This window comes from Emydura macquarii, unplaced genomic scaffold (genome assembly GCF_026122565.2).
Source record: "Emydura macquarii macquarii isolate MOO-44397 ecotype Brisbane River unplaced genomic scaffold, CSIRO-AGI_Emac_v2 contig_2473, whole genome shotgun sequence".
Lineage (NCBI taxonomy): Eukaryota > Metazoa > Chordata > Testudines > Chelidae > Emydura > Emydura macquarii.
In genome coordinates this window covers 38,953,281-38,979,376 of record NW_027132610.1, presented here as the reverse complement: position 1 = coordinate 38,979,376, position 26,096 = coordinate 38,953,281, and the positions used below count along the sequence as shown (strand labels likewise).

Below are 26,096 nucleotides of genomic sequence, written 5' to 3'. Positions count from 1 at the left end.
TATGCTAGGGGCCAGAGTCTAATCTCAATAATGCCAGTGTAAAAATCTCCATTGACATCGATGAAGATATTTCAGCTTTACACTAGTATATTGCGTCACAATGTGGCCCTCTGTTTTTGTAAAACGCCACATTGAAGAATACATTAGATAAGATATTGTGTACTGTCGTGTGTCTTTAAATGCAAATTATTAGTTATTCCTAGCAACGGGGTTAATCTCTTATTTTTTATATCTGTCTAATCTATCTATCTAAAAAGACAGTGGAGCAAAATGCAGAGGTTTTATTAGAAAATTTTGTACTGTTGGTATTTCATCTGAATTACTTTGAGCTCTCAAAACATTTCACATCCTGTTCCTTCAATCCTCTCCTGTTTGATCTGCAGTGTATGTTTGTGAAAATGAGATTACAGTGTTTACGCCGTTAAAACTAAGTAATGATGAAGTAGCTATGTAATAATCAACGGTCATCCAAACATTCAAATTCACATAATTTGGCTTGGTTTAAAGAGAATTAAGTGTATCTTCCAAATGGTGTTCTCTGCCTCGGTTAGATTTTCTCTGATTCATATCGCAAATATGTTACTGAAACTATCACACCATCAGGTTGAGGGATGAAAGAGGAAGTTCACATCTTCCTTGTGGTTTGAATTTTTTGTTTTTGTTTTTTCTGCAGACAATTTTGTCTTGATTGACTCCCATAGCAAAAGTCTGCTGATTTTCACTGGGAGGGCTGGAAATGTCATATTAAATGAAAACCGGTTGTGTAAAACAACATTTCTTCGAAAGACAAAAAGCTGTAGATTTTGTTTTTAAAATCTAAAACCCTTAATTATAACTTCAAAACACTTGTATCTTTTCGCAAACTTTTTAGCAAGATCCTTGCAGAGATCAGTGGGAGTTTTTTCAGGTGTATCTTGGCCCACAACACCTTTTTTTGCATATTAAGAAAATACAGTATCCCCTGCCACTGTTTTTGGAACTGTGGAGAGATGTTCACAACACCTAGTGGTTAAAGTAGATGTTACGGGGGAAAATCTTGCTAGCTTGGTTCTCCATGTGCAATTTTGAAGTTAATGTGAATTATATGTAGCCTGATTTTTATTTTTTGTGCTACTGGCAGTTCTGCTGCAAATCTTGATGGGCAAAATGAGTGTGTTTCATCCTACTGTCCACAGAACTAATTTTAATCAATTTATAATACTTGGATGAGTTTATTCAAATACAATAAATACTGGTTAAACTGTACAGCCGTTGAGTAAAAAGCAGCCCTGCTTAAACTGTGCAGCTCTTTTCAGTGGTACCAAAGTGAGAATTAAAGATGTACAAATGTGATCCTCTGAGTATTTTGTTTTTCACATCTTCATTGCTATGCCAGTCATCAATTTTTTTAAAATTTACTAGGACATTAGAGACCAAATATCTGTTTCTACAACAAACATATCTTCTCTTAGCTGGACAATGCACGTTCTATGTGAAAGTATCTTGGTGATAATTACTGGTTTTTACCAAGAAATATTAGTGTGTGTTAAGTGCTTTGGGCCAGATTTTCAAAGGTATTTAGGCACTTGTGAGATTTTTCAAAAGCACGTTGGTACCACAATGCTTTTGAAAATCTAACTAGGCACCTGAATGCCTTTAAAATGTCATCAGTAGGACAAATTGCTTGGTCCTTATTCATTTCTTAAACTGGCATACTTTCACTTGATTTCATTAGAAGATTGAGTAAGACTCCTGAGGTTTTCCACATTAACTGGTTTGTCCATTAACACGTATTTTAGCTTTATAGAGCCAATTCCTGAGTGATAATGAACTCCGGCAACACTGCCTTAGTCAATGAAAGTTGGTAGTGATCGGAACCTCTCAGAATTAGAGAGAGAGAGTGTTTTAACTGAATGTTTAAAATAACCCCTTTGAAGCTTGAAAGCAAAATCCGGTTCTTAGCTTGTCTTGTTTCCTTCATCTCAGGAATCTTTGGTTTGTTCTTTTAGGGTTGCTTCTGATGGGTAGGCTATTGGCATGGATTCTTAGTTTTTTCTATACTGAATAATTACATGGACTTTGCAACAAGGAAATAAGCTAGTTCCAGTTTAGAGTTTACTAGTTTAAATTGTGTCCCAATTGCAGCATGCTGTTTTACCTGTTGTGTATTTTGACTGGCTACCAGTGAATTACCAGTGTTTAAATCTAGTTTAGTGTGCTTTCCAAATCTTTACAATACTTCATTGCTAACTATAAACTAGTATTGCTCTAGCAACTCAGAAAAGCAAAGGATTTAGGAGCAATCTCTGAACAAAATAGCAGAAAAATCATCTTTCAGAATAAAGATAACTGACAGCAATTATAACCAAAAGAGAGGTTTAAATTGGTGGGAACCATCTTTTTTTGGTCCCCTGGAGGAGGAATACTTTACTTTATTTCTTAATCTTTTATATATAGTCGTATACCAGCCCAAGTCACAAGAATTGAAATTCCATGTGATCATTTGTACTGGATTTGGGATTGTTTGTCCATTTTAGTTTTCATACTGCAAAGCAGGTTCTATGTTTGCCTGACTGCTATTTAGTTAGTTCCATCAAAGAAAAGGAGAAGTTGAAGTGAAAGCATATTGAAGAAAATGCAAATCTTGGCACAAACAGCAAGAGTAAAGAGTTACTTCTGGGTCAGTCGAAATGAAGGAATTCAAATACAAAAATTACAGATAAGTATTGTAATTCAAAGTGATCTTACTTCTTGGAAGAGCAATCTTGGGAGGGCACTTTAAAGAGTTGTTTTCAAAGTAAGTTTTAGATAAGTGAAGAACAGTTTGTATTTGAAATTAAATGAAAATAAGCAGTAAGTTACAAAGTGTGCAGTATATAACAAGCTGCATCAAGAAGCTGTCTAGTTTTCAACATACCATGTGCAGTCTAGCATGTAGTATCTAACAAAAAGAGGTAGCAGATATACTGGTGTGCTTTAATTAAATGTAATTGTAGTCGGCCAAAATGTGAAAATGGGTTATTGATCCTTCAGACATTGAACATTTTCCCATAAAGCATGTCTGGTTAATATACAGAAGTCTACGTTCTGTTTCTACAAGGGATTTTCTTCACATGATGTTCTGGCTGTTGAAGAGTTAAAGTACAAACTGATAAATGCCTGAGGCATTTCATTTCTAATTTTGCTTTTTGGGTTATATATATGCAAAGAGTTTCAGTATTAAGGATCAAAGAGTATTTGTTCAGCAGCTTTACTGAGAATGATCATTCTTATTTAGAATTGAGCTGTGAAGAGAGTGCCTTGTAGAAACCAAATGTAGAATACTGTGTATTAACCAGAGCTTTAAGTTATGCTTTATGAAAATACGTTTTAGCAGGCAATGATTAAACACGTACAAACATACTTCACCTTGCCAGAAGCCTTGTTTGTGCCTGCTAGGCACAGAAAGGATCATTATAAGCAAAATCCCAAAATGTTTGAAACTGTTTTTCTTGGGAGCAGAAAGAGTCAACATATTTGAATTTTTAAAAATTTGTATTTTGCTCTAATCACATTTTTGGGATCTCTTTGCTTTTGTGTAATTTCCAAATTGAGATCTTTATGTATGGAATCTTTGCTATAAGAATGCACGTTGAACTTTTTTAACAAGAAAACTGTTCTGTGCCAAGTTTTTAGTTCAGCTGTTTGCAGTACTCTTCAACCCTTTCCTTTCTAGTGATTCTACTTGTTTGGCTGTTTAATACTTGTTTAAAACTTGTTTATACTGTCAGATATTACCCATTTATGTTTGAAAATGCAGTGTACTTTAATTGCTTGGACAATTCCCTGAATCCCTAAGTGTGGGTGGGCTTTTAATATTACATAGTGTACAGTTGTGGTTTTAGTTTCACTGATGTACGTGTTATGATTAAAAAAAAAAAAAAGTTGAGGGGGTGGGAAGGTAGGGAAGGAATTCCATAGCTTATGAAGCAATTGTAAAATATCCCTTCTCAAAAAAACTTGTTTTCAATTCATGTTGAAAAATGCAAAAAGTCTTTCTTTTTTCCCGTGTCCTATTTAGAGCTTCTTCTTAACAGATGCTTACTGACAAAGCATAATCTGAAATTAGAACTTCAGTGGTCACACTTAATGTTTCTATGATGAGGGATGTTAGTAGAACCTGTAAAAGCTTTCCAACCTGTAAAAATGTGTCTCCTTTAAGGCCTAATGGTACCCTCCTATGATAAAGCCTCTGAAGAATCCTTTGAATGTTCCCCTCAGGCAGACATGGGGTTTGGTGGATCGCAGAGATAAGGATAATGCTTCCAAGCCCTGGATGCTGCAAAAACCCAGTAATTCAGTTCTCTGTGCTAGTAGCTGGCCTATTATTGTCCCCATGGTAGCACAGTCTTTGGAGCCATACTGCCATTAGGATCTCTGTCCATGCCTAGACAACTTCTCCCTCTGACGGGAGCTGGGAGTTAATTTTTGGCTGTCACTGAGTTCAGAGAGGGTGACTATAGTGTTGTTGATCCTTCTGGTCTCAAGCATGCACCTGCCTAGCCTAGTTCTAAAATGCTGGCTAGTACGCATCTGAAGTAACTCCTCTGAAGTTAGTTAATCTGGATTTTCACTGGTGTAACAGAGCAGATTCCAGCCCACTAGGCCTAGATACGGAGTTGATGGTTATTAGAAATGCCTAAGACAGTTGTGTAGAACTCTATCACCACATACTTGAAGGTGGGGAATATATGGTAGAGCTAATATGACCATTTCTGCACCCAGATTGGCCAGCTTCCGGTTTCATCTGCTCATCTTAGTAGTGGAGCTTATAAATAACATTAATTAATGTTATTGGAGGTGTGGGTTACTTACTCTTCCTGTTACCCTATAAGACATCCTTACATGCCTTTCAGATCAGATTTTAATTTTAGGTTCTCTTTGCCTCTCCTGGCTAACTGTCCAAGTAGAATTCAAGAAATTCTAAGGCACTCTATTTTATGTTAATTTTTTTTTATTTTACCAAAAAAAAAAATACTTTGCACTTTTTTTTAAATAGCCACTTGTATGCCATTGTTCACTTCAAGGTGTGTGCATAAGTCTGACACAAACTATCTCTACAGTAGTGAATTATTTTTGGAAAAGGAAATGAGGAACAAGATAGTCATTCAGAATTACAGGGGAATTTTGGTAGATAATGTGTAATTTCCAAGGTTATCCTAAGTGTTGAGGAATGTGTGACCTATTGTATTAAGTATGTAATGGTAGCCATGTGTACCTACAGAGAAACAACCAGTGAAGCATAAGTAACTCATTACACTGTAAATACTGAAGGTCAGAAAGGTGCTGTATTAAACCATAGACTAAAATGTGTGGTAACTACTTTCCCACCTCTACTTTTTCTGTGCATATTAGATACTATCAATAAAACACTTGTGTTGTTTCACTATTCTTCTCCGTTGCTTGCCCCAGAACTGCATGCCCTAGAACTGCATCCACCTTTTCAGGGCTTGAACTAGAATAATGGCTTTGTTTTAATTATTTGTATAAAGAATGACAAAAAGAAGGGATTATGTTTCTCTTGTTCAATGGGTTACATTTTTGTCACTTATGTAATGATTTAGCTTTATGTTTTAATGCATGATGTAAACATTTTAAATAAGTGTAAGTAGTGGTTATAGTTTGCATCCCTAGTAACCCCTCTGTATCAAATTAATAAATAGACCCAAATCCTATTGCTTTACCTACATGAATTGTCCCTTTGACTCTCATAAAGTGATCAGATTTTGGCCGAAAATGAATAGTATCTTCTGCAGTTACATCTCATGATTTTCAGACTACTTGTTTTATCACCTAATTTAGACTAGTATTCACATAATATTCTCTGTGGTTGCTATCTAATAGAAATGCTATTCCTTCTTTTATTACCCACAGAAAAACATGTAAGGCAACTAACTATTGGGCCACTGAAAGGTAAAAATTGGGATTTTTCAGAATTATTTTGGTGGGATGTAACACTAGTTAATCCAAAGGCCAATCCTAGCTTTTACAATGGATCATTGTTCATTTTACAATATTTGATACAGGAGTTGCCCAAGTGGTAACAAATCTCTGCTGAACCCGCAATCCTTGAATTGGCAAATAAAACAAAAAACGAGATAGATTGGGTTACATGCAGACTTAATTTGGTCCTTTTGTTCAGATGATAAACCACATAATCATTCTGTTTAAACTTCAGTAAACTGAAGTTTTCCAAAGACCAGACCTGGCTCTGATGAAGGTACATGTTTCTGACCTTGGTTCAGCATGTTGCTTGGGGCAACATAGCTAACACAACTGTAGCTTTAATATGACACAGGTTAGCTCACTTGCATGCTTTCTTTTTTTTTTTTTCTTTTAACCAGTTGAGAGGTCAGAGATGCTGATTACAATTGGTAGCTTGTTGTAACATTCCGTTACAGACTGACTTCCTAAATATTATAGGGAGCCCTCCCTTTTCTGCAGATCCAGCATGCTCTAGCAGCAGTATCCATAGAGGGGAGGAGTAACTAAATTTATATAAGAACTGTAGGTGCCAGGGGCATAAGGTGACCTGATAGCAAGTGTGAAAAATTGGGGAAGGGGTTGAGGGGGTAATAGGCGCTTATATAAGAAAAAGCCCCAAATGTCAGGACTATCCCAATAAAATTGGGACATCTGCTCCCCTTGTGGGGTGTGAAAACTTCTTGTTCTTTTAGAACTTTCCTGCAACAGGCTGCATCTGCAGATGCAATGTTCTGTGGTGTCCTGATAACAAATTATGATAAAGTTGCAGCCTTGCAATATTCCTCATTTGACAGTTTCAACCTGTCTTCCTGACAAGTTGTCACTCCCTTGGTTGAGTGAGCAGTGATCATTACCTGTGAGACTGCCCTGCTAGCTTTGTAAATATCTAAAATACACCCTTTTGATTTTATATGGATATAGAGGCTTTCATCATCTTCTTCTTTCCCCAGGCTGCAGTGTGGGTAAGCACTGTAAAAGGACTGCGCATTTTCTGTAACCCTCAGTCCTATGCAGATGTACTTTGAGAAACTCCAGAGAGTGCCACTCGCCTTCTTTAGGGAAGAATATCAAAGAGTAGGATTCTGTTGCAGCGCCCCAGAGTAATGAAGTACATGGTAATCCTCTGGCTACCACAGGCAAATCTCTGGCGTCCCCCTTTTGAGGGATTTCTGTATTGTACAGAAACCCCATCACTTCTTTGAGATGAATATTGCATTCTATCCCCTTCCTCCTCTGTCGAATATGTTCCAGCATCCTGTTTCAGGAGTGTAGTCACATCTCTGTGGTCAAGGATTGTCTCTAGTCTATTTGACCTTATCTGCAAGAGCTATTAGATCTTATCTGCTGCTGCTACAAGTCCTTTGTCCAAGCAGCATTGTGCCTAGATACTTAGGATTGATGAAGAGCTGTTTGATTTGTACATCTGCCTTTGGCAAATGAAGCTCTAGTGTACCATGCACTGAGTTATGGAAGGAGTACAGGGATGGATCAGTTGCAGTGGAGTCAGCCAAGGTTTTTTAGGACTATATACTGGATATATTCACTGCCATCATGGATTCAACCAGTGATTTGTCTTGTTCAGTGTCCTGGGTAAAATTTCCAAGTATTGACAGTCAACAGCCCTTGAGTTCCTAAGTGACTTAAGCGCTTTTGAAAATTTTATCTGTGTCTCCAGCAATGGTCAATGCCAGATGCTTTAGAGAGCGGTGTTTAAGCACCATAGCTGGCAATTATGATATAACTAGCTCTCAGGGAAAGTTTCCTTCTAACTTCCTGCTCCTCCTTGCTCTCTACTGCCATTTGCTCCAACAGTATTATATGCTCAACCCGCTTCATGTGGCCTATTTTGACTTGCCAGGGAGATCAGTCTTCTCTGGGTCACTGTGATAAGATTGATCTCTTTCCTGACCTCTCTTTCTTCTGCTGGGAATGCAGACTGTCCCCTGTAGCGTGAGGCAGCAGGGGTGGAGCACTCCCTTTTCGTCCCCTTGTTCCCTCTGTCTGTCAGCTGTCTCCCTGAAGAGTGGGAAAAGGGAAGGATGCATGAGGGGGTAGCCTCAAGCCATAAACAAATCCACCTTTGTGCTCATGAGCCCATTTACTTTTAGTCTGTCCTGCCGATGAAACGAGTTACTGGGTTTTGTGCTCAAGCCATGTCCTCACCTTGATGTGTTGCATCACATCCTCTTTAGGAAGATTAATTCATGGCTGAAAGGAAGACAAATTGCAGCCTTTTGAAGACTGAATATTTAGTTTATTTTCCTGCACTTGAATATGTCTCAGTTTTTCAAATGGAATTTTGAAAAAAGATGAGCTTTGATTCTGAACATTTAGGCTAAGCACTGTGTCTCTCTACTAATACTCCCTCTGCCTGCTGTCTGGAGTGAATTTCTCAGCATCATCTCACAGTGGAATTTGGCAATTGTGTTCAGGTTGTGGCCTGTGATCATGATCTGCCTTGCCTACCTAATGCTGACCCAGCATATGCATGTGTGTTTTTGTGGTGTACTAAACGAACCTTTATCAACTTTGTTTTCAAGCTGATTTTTTTTTTTTTTTTGGTTGCACTCCGATTGTTTTTCTCCAGTGATGGGGAGGGAAGGAAAAGGACCTCGTCTGTCTGCAGCAACGAGTCTCTAAATGCCAGTGGGGTCACTCTTACTCCCCGCCGCATCTCCTGGCGGCAGCGAATCTTCCTGCGGGTTGCTTCACCCATGAATAAATCTCCCTCAACAATGCAGCATCAAGGTCTGTGGGGCTTCAAAGAAAGCAAACTGTGCATCTGCTATTGTTTGTTACTACTAGAAAGAAAAGTAGATGTTTAACAAAAAGCAACTTAAGACAACATTGTAATGTGCTTGCTAAACCTGATTTGGGAAATATCTTGTCAGGATGACTTTGAGTCTTTGATTTGAACTGGTGTTTCTATCATTTTGCTATCATTTCCATCAAGGGCAGAGAAACTGTAAGAACTGCCTTTAGTGATCAAAGTATCTCTGTTGACAAATATTGCCACAACCTGCTTATATAAGACACAAGAATATATGGTTTTTTGTTTTGTTTTGTTTTGTTTTTTTAAAAAAGAGCATTTTGGCAGTGTTCTGTACCAAATGGAACACAACCTGGATTCTAAGCACTCTCCCCTATTTCTTTTTTCTTTTATAGTTCTAGATTTTCATCTACTGGTCTTCCAAAGGCATTAATGCATGAAATTGCTTCTAAAAGGTCAAATTCTGACTAAGTTAATATGGCTGCAATATCACTCATCACAGCCATGGATTCACTTCAGAAGTTCTCTAGATTCAACGATTGTAGATGGATGGATAGATTTATTGCACAAGTACTGTATGTTAGTAGAGACAAAAACATGGCTTCTCTGCAAGATGGAACATATAGCAAACTATGGCCGTTAGCAAGCTTAACGGTGGAAAGAGATAATAAACAACAATGCTGTACAGATGAAGTGGGAGTGATCAACTATTAAGATGACTCCTCATAACTTAAAGGGAAGTTTGTGGAAGGGTGCTCAATATAGCCATTAACCTTAAGACTTCATTTAAACATTACCTCCACTGTTAGACAAGTGCAGTTCTATCTTATAATCAGTGCTTTGTTGCTGAATGTGACAGTAGAAATGTTCTTTCTTCACTGTGGCTTGTATAGCCAATGTAATCTGGATTTTTAGTGATAGTTATGTGATTCTTTGCAGATGGGCTTGAGGGGAATGAATTGTTACCACTATCCCCTCTTGCTCCAGCCTTGGAGGAGGACCCTCTTTCTTTGATATTGCAAAATGAGGATGCCCCAGATAAAGATGGTGGGAGAAAAAAACCAGAAGAGTTGCAGAGTCTATGGAGGAAAGCCATCCATCAACAAATCCTACTGCTTCGAATGGAAAAAGAAAACCAGAAGCTGGAAGGTTAGCCACTCAGAGAAACAATGGGCCTGGTTTTCAGAGGCCCAAATCACAAGCAGCTCCCATAGACTTCAATTGAAAATCAGGGCCAGTGCTGTAGTAAGTTATGCGTAGTTTCAGAAATACAATCAGTGTGAGATTGAGGTTTACAATCTTAGAAGTACTTCTGTTCCATGCAAAACTTGCAAATCCTCTTTGATATAGTGATTTAGAATATCTGAAAAGTTGGGCATATTAAAAGAGGACACAGTTGTCTAATGAACTACCATTGTGGTCGTTTCATGGCCAAAATTGTCATCCGTTGTCATTTTTCCCCTTCCTCCCCTCTTCCCCTCCCAAAAAAGAAAGACAAAGATGCAAAATCTTCCATAATTTAGACAGGTCCATGAGATGGTGCAAAGATATAGCATACTGCAGCACAGTCTCCATCAGGTTCCTTTCTGTATAAAAGTACATTTTTACGTCAGTTTTTTGCAAATAAAAAACTTATGTTTTCTGTCAGAATAAGATTCAGCAAAACTTGGATATATATTTAGAGTAACCCATTACAGTACATATCCTGGACAATCAGATTCTGGAATACCAGAACACCATACAGGATTTATGTCCCTATCATCTTATAGCAAACTGGCATGAATACTTAAAACATTGGTGGACTGCTCCCTCCATGCCTTATTTCAACAGGATCGTGAATGATTTTCTATTGCACTGTCCAGATGGGTATGATACATCATACAAACATATGGTATTTCCAACTAAATGTTTCTGGTGTATTTTCCATTGTTTTCTTACCCTACCAGAGAAGTAGTTAAGGTCCTAAATTTTCAAAAGCAATTAGTATTTTTTGGTGCTTCAATTTTTTGAGTGCCCAACATGAGATGCCTTAAAGGTGCTGCATTTTTCAGAAGACGAGTGCTTAGCACTTTAGGAAAATCAGGTCCTGTTAAGGGACAGATGCACACACATGCGTGCACACACACACACACACACGTCTCTATTCATTCATCAACGTTTTGGCCAAGATCCTTAATACCGCTATTTGGGTACCTTTGTACAAAGGTAGGAGTCAACATTCTGATCTAAATGTAAAACTTGTAGAAAACAAAACAGATTTATTTTACACTAAGTATCTTTGCCTAAAGAAACTGCAAATGGTAATTTGCTAATTTTGTCTTGTGCAGTCTTTTTAATTTTCCAGAGGCTGGCATTATGCTGCAGTGGCATACTTTTAACATAGATATCCTTACCATCCTCATTTTTGAAAACTTCATTCTCATCTCCCATTTCTCCATTTCTTTAGAGCACCATATAGCTACCAGTCCATGCTAAGGATACTAGGGGAGAAGAAAGGGGGGGGGGGGGGAAATCATAGCAGGAGCCTTTCCATGTGCCCTTGAATATACTTCCTTAGCATGTAGTGTGTTACCCTTTCAGTTTGCCCACAACTAGAAATACATGTCAGTAGGGAGACAATGAAAGCCTGTTGGGGTTTGTACGGAACATCCCAGTGATTATTAATTCATCGAAGGATGACCCTTTTTTTTTTTTAGCAACCTGTCAATCTGTATTTGGGAAGAAAAGAGGCCACAATGAATAAGCGCTGGTTGTTCCTTTAGATTCTTTGTACTGCTGGAGGTGTAACAGGCAGTTAAAACTAATCTGACCTCTGCAAGAATAAATGATAAAACAGCTAAAGAAATAAATGGTTTGTAGAGTAAAGAGCATAACCCTAATGCCTCTTTTTTAGTTAATGATTAATACTAAATGTGCATGTCTGGTCTTGTGATGAAAACAAGAAATTAACAGGGTAGTGATAGGTACTCCGGTAACTGCATTCCAGGTTTTAACCCACTGGGTTCTCTGACTTGTAGAGTTTTATCAGCTGAGAATGCAAACACATCGGACTTAATCTTACCAAGTAAATGCAGGTGACTTTTCTCAAGGAGCCTAGGCACTGGTTATGTAGTGTTAGAGGAAACGGGATGACCTGACACAAGGAACAGGTTGTTCTCAAAACTTTCCCAGTCTGCATATTAATTTTGCATTTGTTTGGCTGGGATATTATAGTCCTAGCCTGTGGTATTGCATTGATAGCACCTGTTTAAAGCTGGTGTGCATTGAAGCGATCATTATTACACTTTGATTCAAGTGGCAGTTGGTCTCCCAAACTACAGTCCATAACAGACTTCAGAAAACATAAACAAAAACCAAGAAAGGACGGAGACCTCTAGTGGCAGCTTAGTTCTTAGTTGTATATTCATCACACTGATTATTATTGCTTTGTTTTTAAGATGTCAATTTTCCCCCCTTTATGAAATAGCTCCCGGGTTTTTTTTTTTAACTGCTAATATGTTGTATTAAATGTACAGATTAAAATATTAACAGAATCTCTCCTATTGTTCTTTGTGCCATCGAGGAGACTTGAATGCTAATAGCTATTTGTTCTGCAGAAGGTAAGATTTGTGAAGCAAATGCCTCTTGTTTTAATTTTGAGAGTGGCTAAAGGCTACTTTTTTTTTTTCTTAGCAAGATTTCTAGTGATTTCAAAACAGGAAAATTTAAAGAGGATGGTAGTAAGCAACTAAACCTATAATGAGCCTTATTTTGCTGCCCTTATTCTTGCTGAGTAGTACCTTACTCTGCAGGTAGTCCCACTGATTTCAGTGGAGCTAATTGTGGAGCAGAGTACAACTCATTGTAAATAAGGGTGCCAGATCAAGCCTAATGCCTTTTGGCAGTACAGGAATTTCATATTCTTATAGTCTTGCATTTTATTATCGAGTTGCAAAATAATTTTACTACAATTTTATCTTTTTATTTTTTAATGCAGAGGTGTTTTGCCTCTGAACAACTTCTGTTCTCTTAAGGTAACATTAAAAAAAATATCCAGGAGCAATATCCAAATGTATAGTGCCTAGTACAAAGCAGTTGGGCCTCCTAGACACTGCCACAATACAAATCATTTATTATAATAATTGTTTATTTGGCCCTTGCAGTCAGAAAAAGATGACAAATTATAAAGTACTGGGGCATACTCAGAAACTAGACTTGTGGAATTTGATGTTAATTCTTGATCCTGCATGCACTTCTGCTTGTGTGCCAATGAACTGAGGCTTGTCATTGGTTTCTTCCACTTTTCACTGAAGCATCAGGTATTGGTCGTTTCTGGAGGCAGGATAGCTAGTTTAATGGACAGAAGGTCTGATTTGGCTTTGCAAGTCCTATGTTCCTACAGAATCACCAGTGTTGGTTTATATCACTTGGATCGGGGGGGGGGGGGGTTAAAGAATCATGGTTCCTCAGTGCACCATATAAACTTACTTCACACAGAGATCATGGTAAATGTGTGAGACTTAAAGATTTATTGGAGTCCTTGAGGGATCACATTGTGCAATAATGCAGTATGTAACCTACTCAAATGATTACGAAAGACCATATTTGCAAAAATTGGAATCTAGATCTGCATGTGGGTTAAACCTTAATATCAGTAACACGGTGTGTGCATTACACCCTCCATTTGCTAACAAATGCACAGTAAAGGAGCTACTGTGATTATTTCCCCAGAGATAGAAATTGAAATTAGACCTCCATGAAAATCCAGAATTACCTGACAGTTCTCCTAGAAAAGTGAGTCTCCAGGAGTTGCTAGAAGAAATGTGGATAAGGCAAGGCCTATCAGAAAAGTATAGGTGCAAGAACATCTGGCTGGATTTAGCAAACGTTAGGGTCGGAAATGAAAATCTCTCATCACTTTTCGCTATCGTGCACTGTGACTCTGAATGAATGGTGTTAAGGGGAAAAAGATGTTAAAATTAAAAACACCATTGCTCTGAGAAGCATCTGTTGAAAACTGTCATGATCTATGAGGACCACTATGAATAGTGCAGCTGGTGGGACCACATAATGATAATGATCTCTACTTTAGGAAACTTCTCTTTTAAATGACACAGAGACTTGATCAAAGTTCTTACAGTTCCAGAAGGAGCATTCAAAGTCTATGGGATTTCTCACATTGAAGCTATTTTAATGTGCAGTAAACATTATCTGATAAATTGCTTTGCACAATTTTTTGTTGCTGAGGTGTCAACATTTAGCCACAGACAGACATCTGATAAATACCTCTCCATCAACATTGAAATATTGAAAGACAATCCTTTGTTCCTTCCATCAACATCATTTTAAGGATTATCAGGATTCTGTTGTGGAATATTCATTTCACTCAGCAAAGCTTTGCTAAAGTTAAGAGAAGAAGCAGTTGGGGAAGGGGAGGAAACATGGCTCTTTTTTTTCTCCCTTGTATGTTGTTTCTTGTACATTGGTTTGTTACTTTGTCATATTTGTTACTCAGCAGTTTGAGTCACATGTATCTATAGAGGTATAGCCCAAAAGTTCATTTAAAGTCCATCTTCTACTATTTACCATTGATGCAAAGTGTCCTATGCAGTAACAGAAGAGAGATTCTGGGTGTTGACCTTGGCTGCATTGAGATATATGATTTCTGATATGCTCTACTCTCATATGCTCTTCTTCCTGTTTTATATTCCAGCAAGCAGAGATGAACTCCAATCAAGAAAAGTTAAATTGGACTACAGTGAAGTTGGTACATGTCAGAAAGATGCCCTAAATATCTGGGATAAGAAGTTATTAAACTGCAGAGCCAAAATCAGATGTGACATGGAGGATATTCATACCACTCTGAAAGAAGGTATTTATTATGTAGGTTGTGTTTTGGCTGGGGCATTTTGTTCAGTCTTTAAGATTATTTAAACCATATCTACCTTCAGTAAGCTTGTTCCACTAGCACCAAATCAGTTAAAAAATAAATTGCCCGTTGCCTTTTTTTTTTCCCCCAAACATCAACCAAATTATTTTGCAGTTAGAAAATATACTGATTTTGTTGTGCCTACAGTATATTGGGACAATGCTGCAGAAAGATCAAGTAAATGATTACATAGTTGCACTACTGTGTGTAAGGGGATGTCCCTACATTGGTGGGGATTTCCCCCAGGGCCTGGATCTTAAAGCATGAGCCTCTACTCTCTGACCTGGCCTTGGCTCAAAGGCTGTAGCAAACTCAGAAACTTCTGTACATGGACTAGTCACTAGATGGGGAACAGAGGGCCACAGTGTGTCAGTCTGGGTTACACCTTTGTCTGGGGAAGCTCATCCCGAACTTGAGGTCTAGCATAGAATTCCCATATGGACTACCACTTGTAACACAATGCCCTAGTTGGGAATTGAATCTGAGATATTAGGAGCTAAAGTCATGAGCCTTTATTGGAACACAAGGACCAAGTCCATTAGCTTGAAATCAGCAGAAGACTCCTAAACCTCTACGTAAACTGAGCCGAAAGGGCTACACTCTCAGTGCGAGTTACGTATAAGTTAAGTCTTTTTTGTGGTTCTCAGACTTCAAGTAAGGAACTCACGAGAGGAATGCAGATATGAATTTGATCTGTAGAATTCCACACCATGGTTAGTTTCTAAAGAACCGATATCTTATCACTGCAAGATAAATTCCACGTAGTAGAAAAATGTGGACTCACAAAATAGAATGAAATGGAAAACACCTTGAAAGTAAACTGTTAGGCAGCTGCACAAAGATTGTCCACGAACAAACCTCTTGCATAAACAAAATGTATTACTAACCCCACTTCTCTGTGGGATTTGATTTGGGCTTTTATCTCTTGGCTTTTGGATGAGACTGAATGATGTAGTTCACGTTGAAAAATACTTTGCAGTTAGCAAATATTATGTTTATAAAACACACTGTCAAAAGCTTAATATTTTGATTTTCAAATACGAATGTAAAGACAAATATTTGTGGAAGATCACAAATAATGTATTAATTTAGAAGGGGATTTCAAAATTGCTGAGTGACTTGGGAGCACAGGTCCCAATGAGTATGTCTGTACCTGGGCGGGGAAACTTGCTCCCTGCTACAGTAGACAAATGTGTGCTGGGGGGCTTGGGCTAGTGTGGTAAAAACAGGAGTGTGGATGTTGCAGCTTCGCTGGAGAATCAAGCTAGCCACCTGAGCTCAGACCCAGGAAGTCAGTTGGGCTTGAGAGTCTGAGCTGCAGCATCCATACAGTTGTTTTTAGTGTGTTAGCGGGGCTTGAGCTAGTGCGCTAAAACAACAGTTTGTCTGCCCAGCCTGGGAGGCTCATGCCCAGCTTCAGTGTAGACCTACATAATGATTTTCAAGTGGGACTCGTGCTCCGAAATCAATTTGCTGCTTTTGGAAATCCCTCCCTTAGTGCATAGGGTACCTCAAGGGTTCAAACCGCATTTTTTTGTGGGCTAAGTGAGCATTTTGAGATTTCCGTCACTTCTTTTCTTTAAGCAATGGGGGTAATTTTGTTGTTTAGATATATACTGCATAGAACTGCGCTCTTGAACTTTCAATAATGTTGTGATTGACACTTAAATAATATCATAGTGACATGACGCATCCAGGGTAAAATTCACCCTATCCACCACTTAAATTCCACTTAAGCCCTCAAAGTTGGGTTGTTAGTGCCATCTTTCACATTTGTATATGTAGAGATGTAGCATGTGAGGTTATTACAAGGCATTATACTAGCTTTTATAAACCAGAAATCTCTATTGTGGATAAAAGCTCTGAGAATATTCAGCTGCTCTGGGCATTTGTTTTCTCTCCCCTCTGATTTCAGGTGTACCAAAAAGCCGCCGGGGAGAAATTTGGCAATTTCTAGCTGTCCAACATCGCGTAAGACATAGACTGCCAAGCAAACAACAACCTCCTGACATCTCCTACCAAGAACTCTTGAAACAGCTGACAGCTCAGCAACATGCTATCCTTGTAGATCTAGGTACTTTTGTGGTGTCAGTATTTTGTGTCCTATTGCTGAGGTGATTGGAAAATGTTGTTCTTAGTTGAAGTTTTGGGTTTAATTTATTGCTGGTACAGAAGCAAACACGCTACAGTACGTGAACTTATGTTCTGCTGAGGCTGCCTTCAGTGTTGTCTTTGCCAAACGGCCGGCATCTCAGGTTCTACTCATTTTGTTGGTGCTGTACAATCGTTGCAAAGGGAGATGCTTACCCATGATTTAGGTGAGTGTCATTTTGCAGGCTCACTGCAGAGAGACATGAAAATGGGCTGGAGTGGAGCAGGAGTGAACCACAAACTTGAATCCTGGTTCTTGAAGTCCATGGTAAAATTCCCTGGGACTTCAATTGAGGCAGGATTTCACCTGAAGGATGAAAAGAAATACAGGGCTCTGGGAAGAGAGGACTGGGCTTTGTAGGCTGGCAGATTTATGAGGAAGCAATGGACCGGTTTATAATGGTTGGAGGGAGATGACAGAGAAGCAAATAAAAATGAAGGGGAAGATGGAGAGAGGAGATCAGGGTAACTTTAAGAATAATTATGCTTGGAGAACATGAATTCAAGTGTTACTTTTATATTCTGTTTTTTAAAAATTACAGATGCATGTATTTCATCTTCCTTCTCTCTCTCTCCTCCCCCACCCTCTTGTATGTCACTTGTAGATTGTAAGGTACTGTCTTTCTGTGTGTTTGTATAGCATCTAGTACAATGGGGCCCTGATCCTGATGGGAAATTTGGTGCTACTGAACTAGAAATATTCCTTTGTAAGTCAGTGTGATGGCTTCCATCTGGGCTGACCCCAAGGATTGGACTGGAAACTTCTAGAGTGGAAGTATGAGTGTCTACAGCTTGAGCTAAAGAGCCAGGCTTTGTCGCTGTAACACAGGGTTGCAGAATGTGGATCCTTCAGCCAGAACCTATCTCTTTAAGTGTCTATAGTAGCACTTTGGGAAAATAATAATAAAATCGAGAAAGCTTCTGGAACCTTTCAGTAAAAAAAAAAGTGTATAACAAATAATTATACAATGCTTAGATACAGCAGTAATGGGTGACTTAGAACTACCTAAGGTATGGTTGTATTCAGGACAACTTTGATATTGCTCTGGTCAGAAAGTATGGCTAACTATCCAAATTTGTTTCATAATTTAAATTCAATTCTAAGGATATTTTTGGGAAGGCTTCATAAGAGAAACTTCTGCAAATACAGAGGAGAGGAGTTTTATGGGTTTCTGTCTCTATATAAAATAGAACTTAGAATTAAATACCTCTTTCCTTTATATTTACACTAGGAAGGACATTCCCTACACATCCTTACTTCTCTACCCAGCTGGGAGCAGGGCAGCTATCACTCTTTAATCTCCTGAAAGCTTATTCTTTGTTGGACAAGGAAGTGGGTTATTGCCAGGGTATTAGCTTTGTGGCTGGAGTACTGCTTCTACACATGAGTGAGGAACAAGCCTTTGAAATGCTGAAATTCCTCATGTATGACCTTGGCTTCCGTAAACAGTACAGGCCAGACATGATGTCACTACAGGTAAGTTGATCCTTTCTCCTAAAATAAACTGAACTCGAATCTGCAGTAGGATTTCCTAGAAGCTGTCTTTGTTCTAACACTTTGAAAGTTGCAGTTTGTTAGGATGAAAGGTATTAGTGATGAGTAAAATGCATATAGTTATCCTTGCCAAACATCTCTCTTGTTTTCCCATTTGCAAGTAGATAAAAGAAGCTTAAGAGTTGCAAACTTCTTCCTATCACAAAATCTGATGGTCTTCCATTTGGAAACTGTGTTTTGTTTTTTGAGGGAAGGTCAGAAGAATGAGCAGGAAAGGAAGGGATGAAAAGAAAAAAAAAAAACAAAGGAAATAAAAACAACCATCCCCAAAACCTTATATAAACCATGATATCCTCATCTGTCTGCTTGCCCCTGCCTTCAGAGAATGAGTAAAAACAAGGACATTGGAGGGCGCTGTGTTTGATGTAGATGCAGGTTGCTTGAGTTCTGAGACAGCCCACAGAGAATCCCAAATGTCATCCCCTAAAATCTACCATTTAACCCCAAGAAGTATTATGCTCAACTACTGAAACCCCCAAGGTGCTGCTTAGGTCTACACCTTCCTCTCTGAATCCAAAAGCACTAAAAAAACAGAGAAGATCTGCCTCCCCATTTCTGCAAACAAAGTGGTGCCTGAGCCTAATGGAACATAGCTAAAGGCTGTGCTATAACAGGTTGCCACAGATATTGTTGAAATTAAATCTACAGTTTCCACTCCACAGACCACCATGATTGAGATTCTGAGTGCACTACACGTTCTATTCCAACAGATGGGTGAATCAGAATGTAGAATTTCTGAAGTGGAAGATGGTTTCAAAGAGAACAAATTACAGGTTCTGAAGAACTGTAATTGTGTCAAGACTTTTAATCCAAGCTAATTGATGTAGAAAGTCACTCAAGATGATGTAAGGGATTGTTGGTGTCCCTGAAAGAATAGGGAAAGAGAAACCCTCAGAATTTGTCCCTAAACTGCTAAATTGTTGGATCTGCTGTTAGAGTTTTCTTTTGATATAGAATGGGAGCATTGGGACCTGGACCGTAAACCAGCTCCAGGAAATCAAGCTAGAGCATGGATTATGAAGTTCCTGAATTTTACCACTAAGGTGCTTATATTGCAGAAATCAGAGGGGAGGAAAAGGAGCTGTTATGGGAAGAATCAGCAATTCTTTCAAGATTATGCCCAGGGTGTGGTTGCAATGAGGGGAGCTTTTAATCAAGCAAAGCAATTTGCCAGGAAGATGGACTTGAAGTATTTTATTAAATACCCAGCATTGCTCCATGTTAATGTGAGAAGATAGTATTAGTCAGTTCCCCTCAAGATGCAGAAAAAAATCTGCAAACTCCTCACTTGCAAGAAGAGACATCTATGGAAGGATCCAACCATATGGAATTTATATATTGTTCTCTGAGATGTGCTCTAAACAAGCTGATGGGTGCTATTTGATATTGATATGTTAGTTCCCCCCCCCCTTTTTTTTTCTTTCACTGGGGTTGAAGGGGTAAAGGGTTATTACCAGCAGATCAAGATAAATGATATTCCCCTCTTTGCGGCATTGGTGAGGCCACATTTGGCATATTGTGTCCCGTTTTGGGTGCCCCCACTATAGGAAGGATGTGGACAAATTGGAGAGAATCCAGCGGAGGGCAACAAAAATGACTAGGGGGCCGGACTAGGCTGTTCTCAATGGTGGCAGATGACAGAACAAGGAGCAACGGTGTCAAGTTGCAGTGGGGGATGTCTAAGTTGGATATTAGGAAAAACTTTCAGTAGGAGGATAGTAAAGCACTGAAATGGGTCACCTAGGAAGGTGGTGGAATCTCCGTCCTTAGAGGTTTTTAAGGTCTGATTTGACAAAGCCCTGGCTGGGATGATTTAGTTGGGGTTGGCCCTGCTTTGAGCAGGGGATTGGACTAGATCAGTGTTTTTCAACCTTTTTGTTACCAGGGACCAGCTTCCTATACTGTCTCAGGGACCGGTGCCAGTCCATGGACCCGTTGTTGAGAAACACTGCACTAGATGACCTCCTGAGGTCCCTTCCAGTCCTAATCTTCTATGATTCTATTATCAATTTACTTCCTGTGTCTTAGCTCCTGGAAAAGGAGCATCAATATAAAAATCTATCATTTGATTTTTATATAAATATATATATATATATATATATATATATATATATATATATAATTTCTTTATAAAATGGTGCTTCCTTATGGACTAATGTATGAAGATGTATTGGTAATAGGTGATTACTATAGTTATAATGTTTGGAGCCCCAGGAGCAGTGTTTCCAAGTTTCATCTGATCCGGCCACCCACTCTGGGTGTCAAGTGTGTATTTTTGGACTGTTTAAATAGTCTTCTTTTTCATTGTATGGTACCAATATATATTTTTCACTCATCTGTCTTTTCTGTTTGTTTTTTTTCTCTAATTTAATTCCTCTTTCTGTCCCCCTCCTGTTACCCTTTCATGCTGTGCATTTCCTTCCTGCTCCTATACATATGTACAGGGAAGCAACTCTTCCACCTCTCGGTTATATATTTTTTGCTGCTTAGATATGCAAGAACTGTATGCATCTCAGGAAAATTTGTAATTCCTCATTTATTCACAAAGTGAATTTATATTTTATCTGGTATATTTTAGTGATGAGGGCTCCAATAATTAAATATGTCTCCTGGAATTCAAAGGGTTTTAAAATCCCTATTAAAAGAAAAAATATATATACTCAATGCTGAAAAAAGAGAATGCTGGCATTGCCATGCTCCAGGAGACACATCTGACAGAACTTGATGCTTGTAAATTGAATAGAGATTGGGTAGGCCTCTCAGTTTCTAGTTGCTTTAATTCTTTAAAAATAGAGAGGATTGTTGCTATACTAATACATTAAAAGTTGAATGTTAATATTCTGAGCACAAGTTCTGACGGTGAGGGTAGATTTATTGTTCTCAAGGCTGAAATTGACAATTATATAATCATCTTTGCCAATCTCTATGGGCCAAACCAGGATGATCCCAGATATTTTTCATAATTTTTTATGACTATAAGTAACATTGGCCATCATCTTATTGTTATAGCTGTAGACTTTAACAAACTCTAAACCCAGTCCTTTTCCATCTCCATATAAAGAAACACTACTACTTGTTGGGTAATTCATTCATACATACATGGTTGATTTGAGATGTATGGAGATTGGGTAATCCTATCAGCAGAGATTATATAGTTTCCCCCCTCCCCCCCAGCTCCCCCACTCCAGCCTCTTCCCCTGCAGATCATTCAACATATTCAAAATTGGACTATTTTTAGTGTCACAAGACTTGATGAATTCTGTCACTGATTGTGGCATTGGTACTATTGTTATATCTGATCATGTTCCTATACATGTGTCTTTCAGGGCTTCAGGATATGCACCCCCAACTAAAATTAATTAAATGCCTCTCTGTTCGTTGTTTTGATACATCATTTGTAAACTCTATCCAGCAGGAGTTAGATTTTTTTTTTTTTTTTTAAATAAATGTCCCCAGTTTTTCCTCAGTTTTTGGGAAGCCTTTAAAGCCTTCTTCAGAGGCTGTATCCTCTCTTAGGCCACCTTTAAAAATAAATGGAGACAGCATAGAATTGATACCCTTGCAAAAGAAAATAAGGTCTTGGATATAGACCATGCTTCTGTGTTCTCCACAGAGACACTCAGAAACTCATCAATCTAAGATATGAAATCAACAAACTTCTGTCCCAAAAGGCTGAGTTTGCTTTATTTTGTTTGAATCAAAATTACTGGTAATGTGGCATGAGAGCGGGCATTGGCAAGCTGTTGGCATATATACTTAAGCAAAAGGCTAACAGAAATAAGATTGCCTCTAATCGTGATAGCCGCAATAAATTATATACAACACAGATATTAATAAACAATTTCAAAAGTTTTATTCAAAACTATATTTAGCTGGAAGGAATCAATAAAGATGCCTAGATAGCTTTTTTAGTGGATTGTCTCTGCCACAGATCTGAATCTTAGAAGGAACTTTTAGATGCCCTTCTAGAAATCATGGAACTGACTCTGGCTATCAAAGAAATGAAGATTGGAAAGACTCCTGGTGCCGACGAGTTTCCAATTGAATTGAACACCTAGATTATTGAATATGTCACTGAGGCCAAGAATGAGCAATCTCTCCTACTTACTATAAGAGAAGCTGTAATTTCAGTTATTCCTAAACTTCACACATTATGCACATAAATCAGGTAGGCTTCCTTCATAAGACATGGCTCAGATAATTTGTTTTCAACTGCTTGATATTATTCCCGCTTTGAGAGATTCTAAAGACTCCTTAGCTGTCACTTCTTTAGGTGCCGTAAAGGCCTTTGACTGCATAGCCTGGGCCTGTGTTTTTCGATTTGGATTTGGTAATCAATGTATTGTTTGATTAAGCTTTTATAGTCTAACCTGTCTTCCAGGGTAGTTACCAATGGTATTATTTCCACCCCATTTCCCTTACAGAGAGGTATGAGGCAGGGCTGCCCCCTTTCTCCTCTTCTGTTTGATTTAGTTCTAGAACTGTCAGCCGTTGCCCTCCAAGCACATCAACATATTCTTGTTATCAAGGTGGGCCAAACAGAGCACAAAACTATGCTCTATGTAGATGATGTGTTTGTATTTGCATCTTAGCCCAAGGTTACCATTCCTAACCTTCTAACTATTATTAATAAGATTGGACTCCTCTCAGGATATAAAATTAATTGGGGGCAAATCAGAAATCTTATGCATTAACAAATGCTCACAAAGGCATTTTTTCAAATTAGGACTTTCAGTGGCAATCCTCTTATGAAATATTTAGGAATACTGATTCCCAGAAATATTCAGAACATCCCTAAGATAAATGTAAAACTAATTATTGTCCAAGTAGCTAATGATTTTGTAGGAGATGAAGTATATTAACCCTCAGTTTGGAAGGTAAAATTAATGTACTGAAAATGAATGTCCTTCCCAGAATTTTGTAAGTCTGGAGTGGTCTCCCTATTTCTGAAAATATTATTGAATTTCTTAAAATAAGTTTGAGGGATAGAAAGTTCCTTTGGGACACAGGTAAGAAATCTAGATTGGCTCTGAACAAATTACAACTCTGCGTATATCTGGGACTATTTCATTTTCCCAATTTGGAAAATTATATCTCCTTTTTGTTAAGCCAGGCATCTTTGTGGCTGTTAAATATGACCACACAAACCCTACCTTGGGTTCAAATTGAACGAGAATTTGTATACCCTTTCCCCCTTTCAGGTATTGTAGGATCGAATTGTGATAGATTTGATGGCTCCAGAGCTCCCACAATGACGGTGGTGGGGTAAGCTTGGTCAAACTTGGTTAGAAAGTTCTGCTTCCATCCATTCTTCCACGTTAGAGGCAGTCCTATGGAGTAGTCCTATCCTTAAAATCAGTGGCAAAACGTTAAGGTGGAGAGATTCTATGGAGAGAGGAATTATAACTGTGTCACAGCTAATTGACTATGATAAATTTAAACCATTTGTAGATCTTCAGCAACAATTTGGCTTGCTCTGTTCCAGAGCATGGCAATATCTCCACTTAAAGCATTTACTTACAAATGTGTTTGGACTGGATGCATTGGAAGTTCCAGAACTTTTATTGTTTTAGAGGAAATTTCCTGCATTTTCCTGGCCAGAGGTATCCTTTTACAATTTTGTGGCCCAAAAAACTTTGCCAAAGGTTGATAATTTGAGAGTTGCTTGGAATAGAGATTTGGATACAACCAACCATTTCTGACCCAGTGGAATACAATTGTATCTAATGTTAAAAAAGCAACTGTAGCTACATTAGTTCATATGTTTTGGGAGTGCCCCTGTATCAAGAATTTATGGTACGAGGTGGGTCAAAGTACCAATTTGATATTGGATGCTAAATTGGAGCTCTCCCCCTTTAGTTTCATTCTTGGCCACTGGCCAGTACCAGATTTCTGTAAGGAAGATGCAAGAAACCTTCCAGTGGGTAATTACAGAAGTACTTGCTCATACAGAAAATTTCTTCTTAAATGTCAACTATTGCTTGACTTATGCTTTGAAGCATGAGATTTTTATCCATTTCAGTTTTAGAAAAATCCTTACTAATTGAACTCTGTTTGTTTGTTTGCTCTTCTTTTTAGCCATAAAAATATCCAGCCCTTGTTAGGATCCTGCAAAGTTTTTGGCCTTAATCATATTTTGTGGCAACGAGTTTCACGTGCTGATTGTGCATTGTGATCAGTTTTAAATATGATGCCTTTCAATTACATGGAACATCTCTTTGTAATGTGAGATAGAGTAAAAAGAAGTGCCTGATCTACCTTCTCTATACTATTCATTTATTATGTAGTCCTCCAGCCTGTTTTCTTTTAATTTGCCTCCTCTCTCAAGTAAATTAGCTCAATTGCTAGCTTCCACCTGAATGGAATACACTTACTAGACCCTTTTAAAGGAGGCTAGATGGCCATTGAGTATGTGGCTCTCACCTTTAGAAAATGAAGATCTGAACTCTCTGCTTCCATTGCAAACAAATATGGGTTCGGTTTCATCTTAATCTCTTGGAGACATTTGCCTGCATCTTAAAGCCACCACCTAATTTGGCATGATTGACAGTCTTCAGTTGAGAGGCTAAAGTTCTTAGCAAGGGAATTTGTGAGCTAAGACTGATGAGCTTTATCACAGCTGTACCATATGGGAAGACTCCTGCCCCTGTCACACTTAACTGTAGCATTTTATACTAGAACTAACACGAAATAAAATCTCTCTCAGATCAACAGTGACATCCAGTGGTCAGCTAGGCAACTGATAAGGGTATGGATATTCCAAATGGACATGGATTATGGATATTCCAAACAATATATCAATTCACTGATTTTTCTGATATAAATATGCAGAGAGAAGAAATATGGGAAACTACTTAATCATCAAGCTATAACCAGCACACTTCTATATTATTCACATATTACACATTTTCAATTAAAGAAATATAAGGTTTGAACTACAAAGTTTAAAAACTTCCTAAAAGACAGAGATACAAAATTCAGCCCCTCTTTAGGAAAGAGCCCTCTTCTGAATCTATCAAACTTAGAATACTGTAGTTTACATAATCTTTTTTATTATGCATTTTTAAAAAACCTGTAGCTGTCTTTGAGTACTTTAGAATACTAGATTTCTAAAAGAGGAATTACTGTGGCATTTTAAAAACTGAAACCTGGTACAGTAATTGCATTAAGTAGACTTTGACTCTGTATGATATCATATGCTTTCATTAGAAATAATTCATTACTGAATATAAATTGAACCATTATTTTAAAAGTATCAGATCATATGTTTTATATATTGCATGCTCTCAGATAAGTCTGACAATTCATACATGCATTTTCTTACCTGGAATGGCTATTTATGCTGTATATGCTGTTAAACCCTTCACTTACAAATAGTGCTTCAGAAACTCATGAAAAGGATCTAGTCTAACTGTATCTGTGTTACCTGACTCATCCATCTAGTCTGCATCCTGGTGGATATGGACCCTAGTTAACCTTGAACTGTCTCTGCATATGGCTCAAAAAGAGAGAGCATTTGGGTGTTTATAGTATTTCTCTTTTTTGAGTCTTAGTCAAATTATTTTTTAAACTACACACTGGTTATCTTATTGCGTGAAAAGGAATAAAGAATGATTTCATCTGAGAAAAAGTACTTTATCCATTGCAACTTCTGTGGCCTGAACTCTGATGGAGTCAAATAGGATAGACAGACATATATATCCATAAAT

At 38.1% G+C, this 26,096-nt stretch overlaps 1 protein-coding gene across 5 annotated transcripts in view; it reads left to right on the top strand.

Moving 5' to 3' along the window:
• The window catches only part of TBC1D4 (TBC1 domain family member 4), a 162,943-nt gene that overhangs the window by 121,779 nt on the left and 15,068 nt on the right, over window positions 1-26,096 (top strand). For 4 of the 5 annotated variants that reach the window (XM_067563242.1, XM_067563241.1, XM_067563245.1 and 1 more), the window contains 5 exons: window positions 8,591-8,751; window positions 9,713-9,922; window positions 14,466-14,624; window positions 16,597-16,755; window positions 18,065-18,309. In XM_067563242.1, coding sequence (XP_067419343.1) covers window positions 8,591-8,751; window positions 9,713-9,922; window positions 14,466-14,624; window positions 16,597-16,755; window positions 18,065-18,309 — 934 coding nt within the window. Of the gene's footprint in view, window positions 1-8,590; window positions 8,752-9,712; window positions 9,923-14,465; window positions 14,625-16,596; window positions 16,756-18,064; window positions 18,310-21,713; window positions 21,831-26,096 lie in introns of those variants that run through there. The other variant, XM_067563244.1, reaches the window with a different exon arrangement.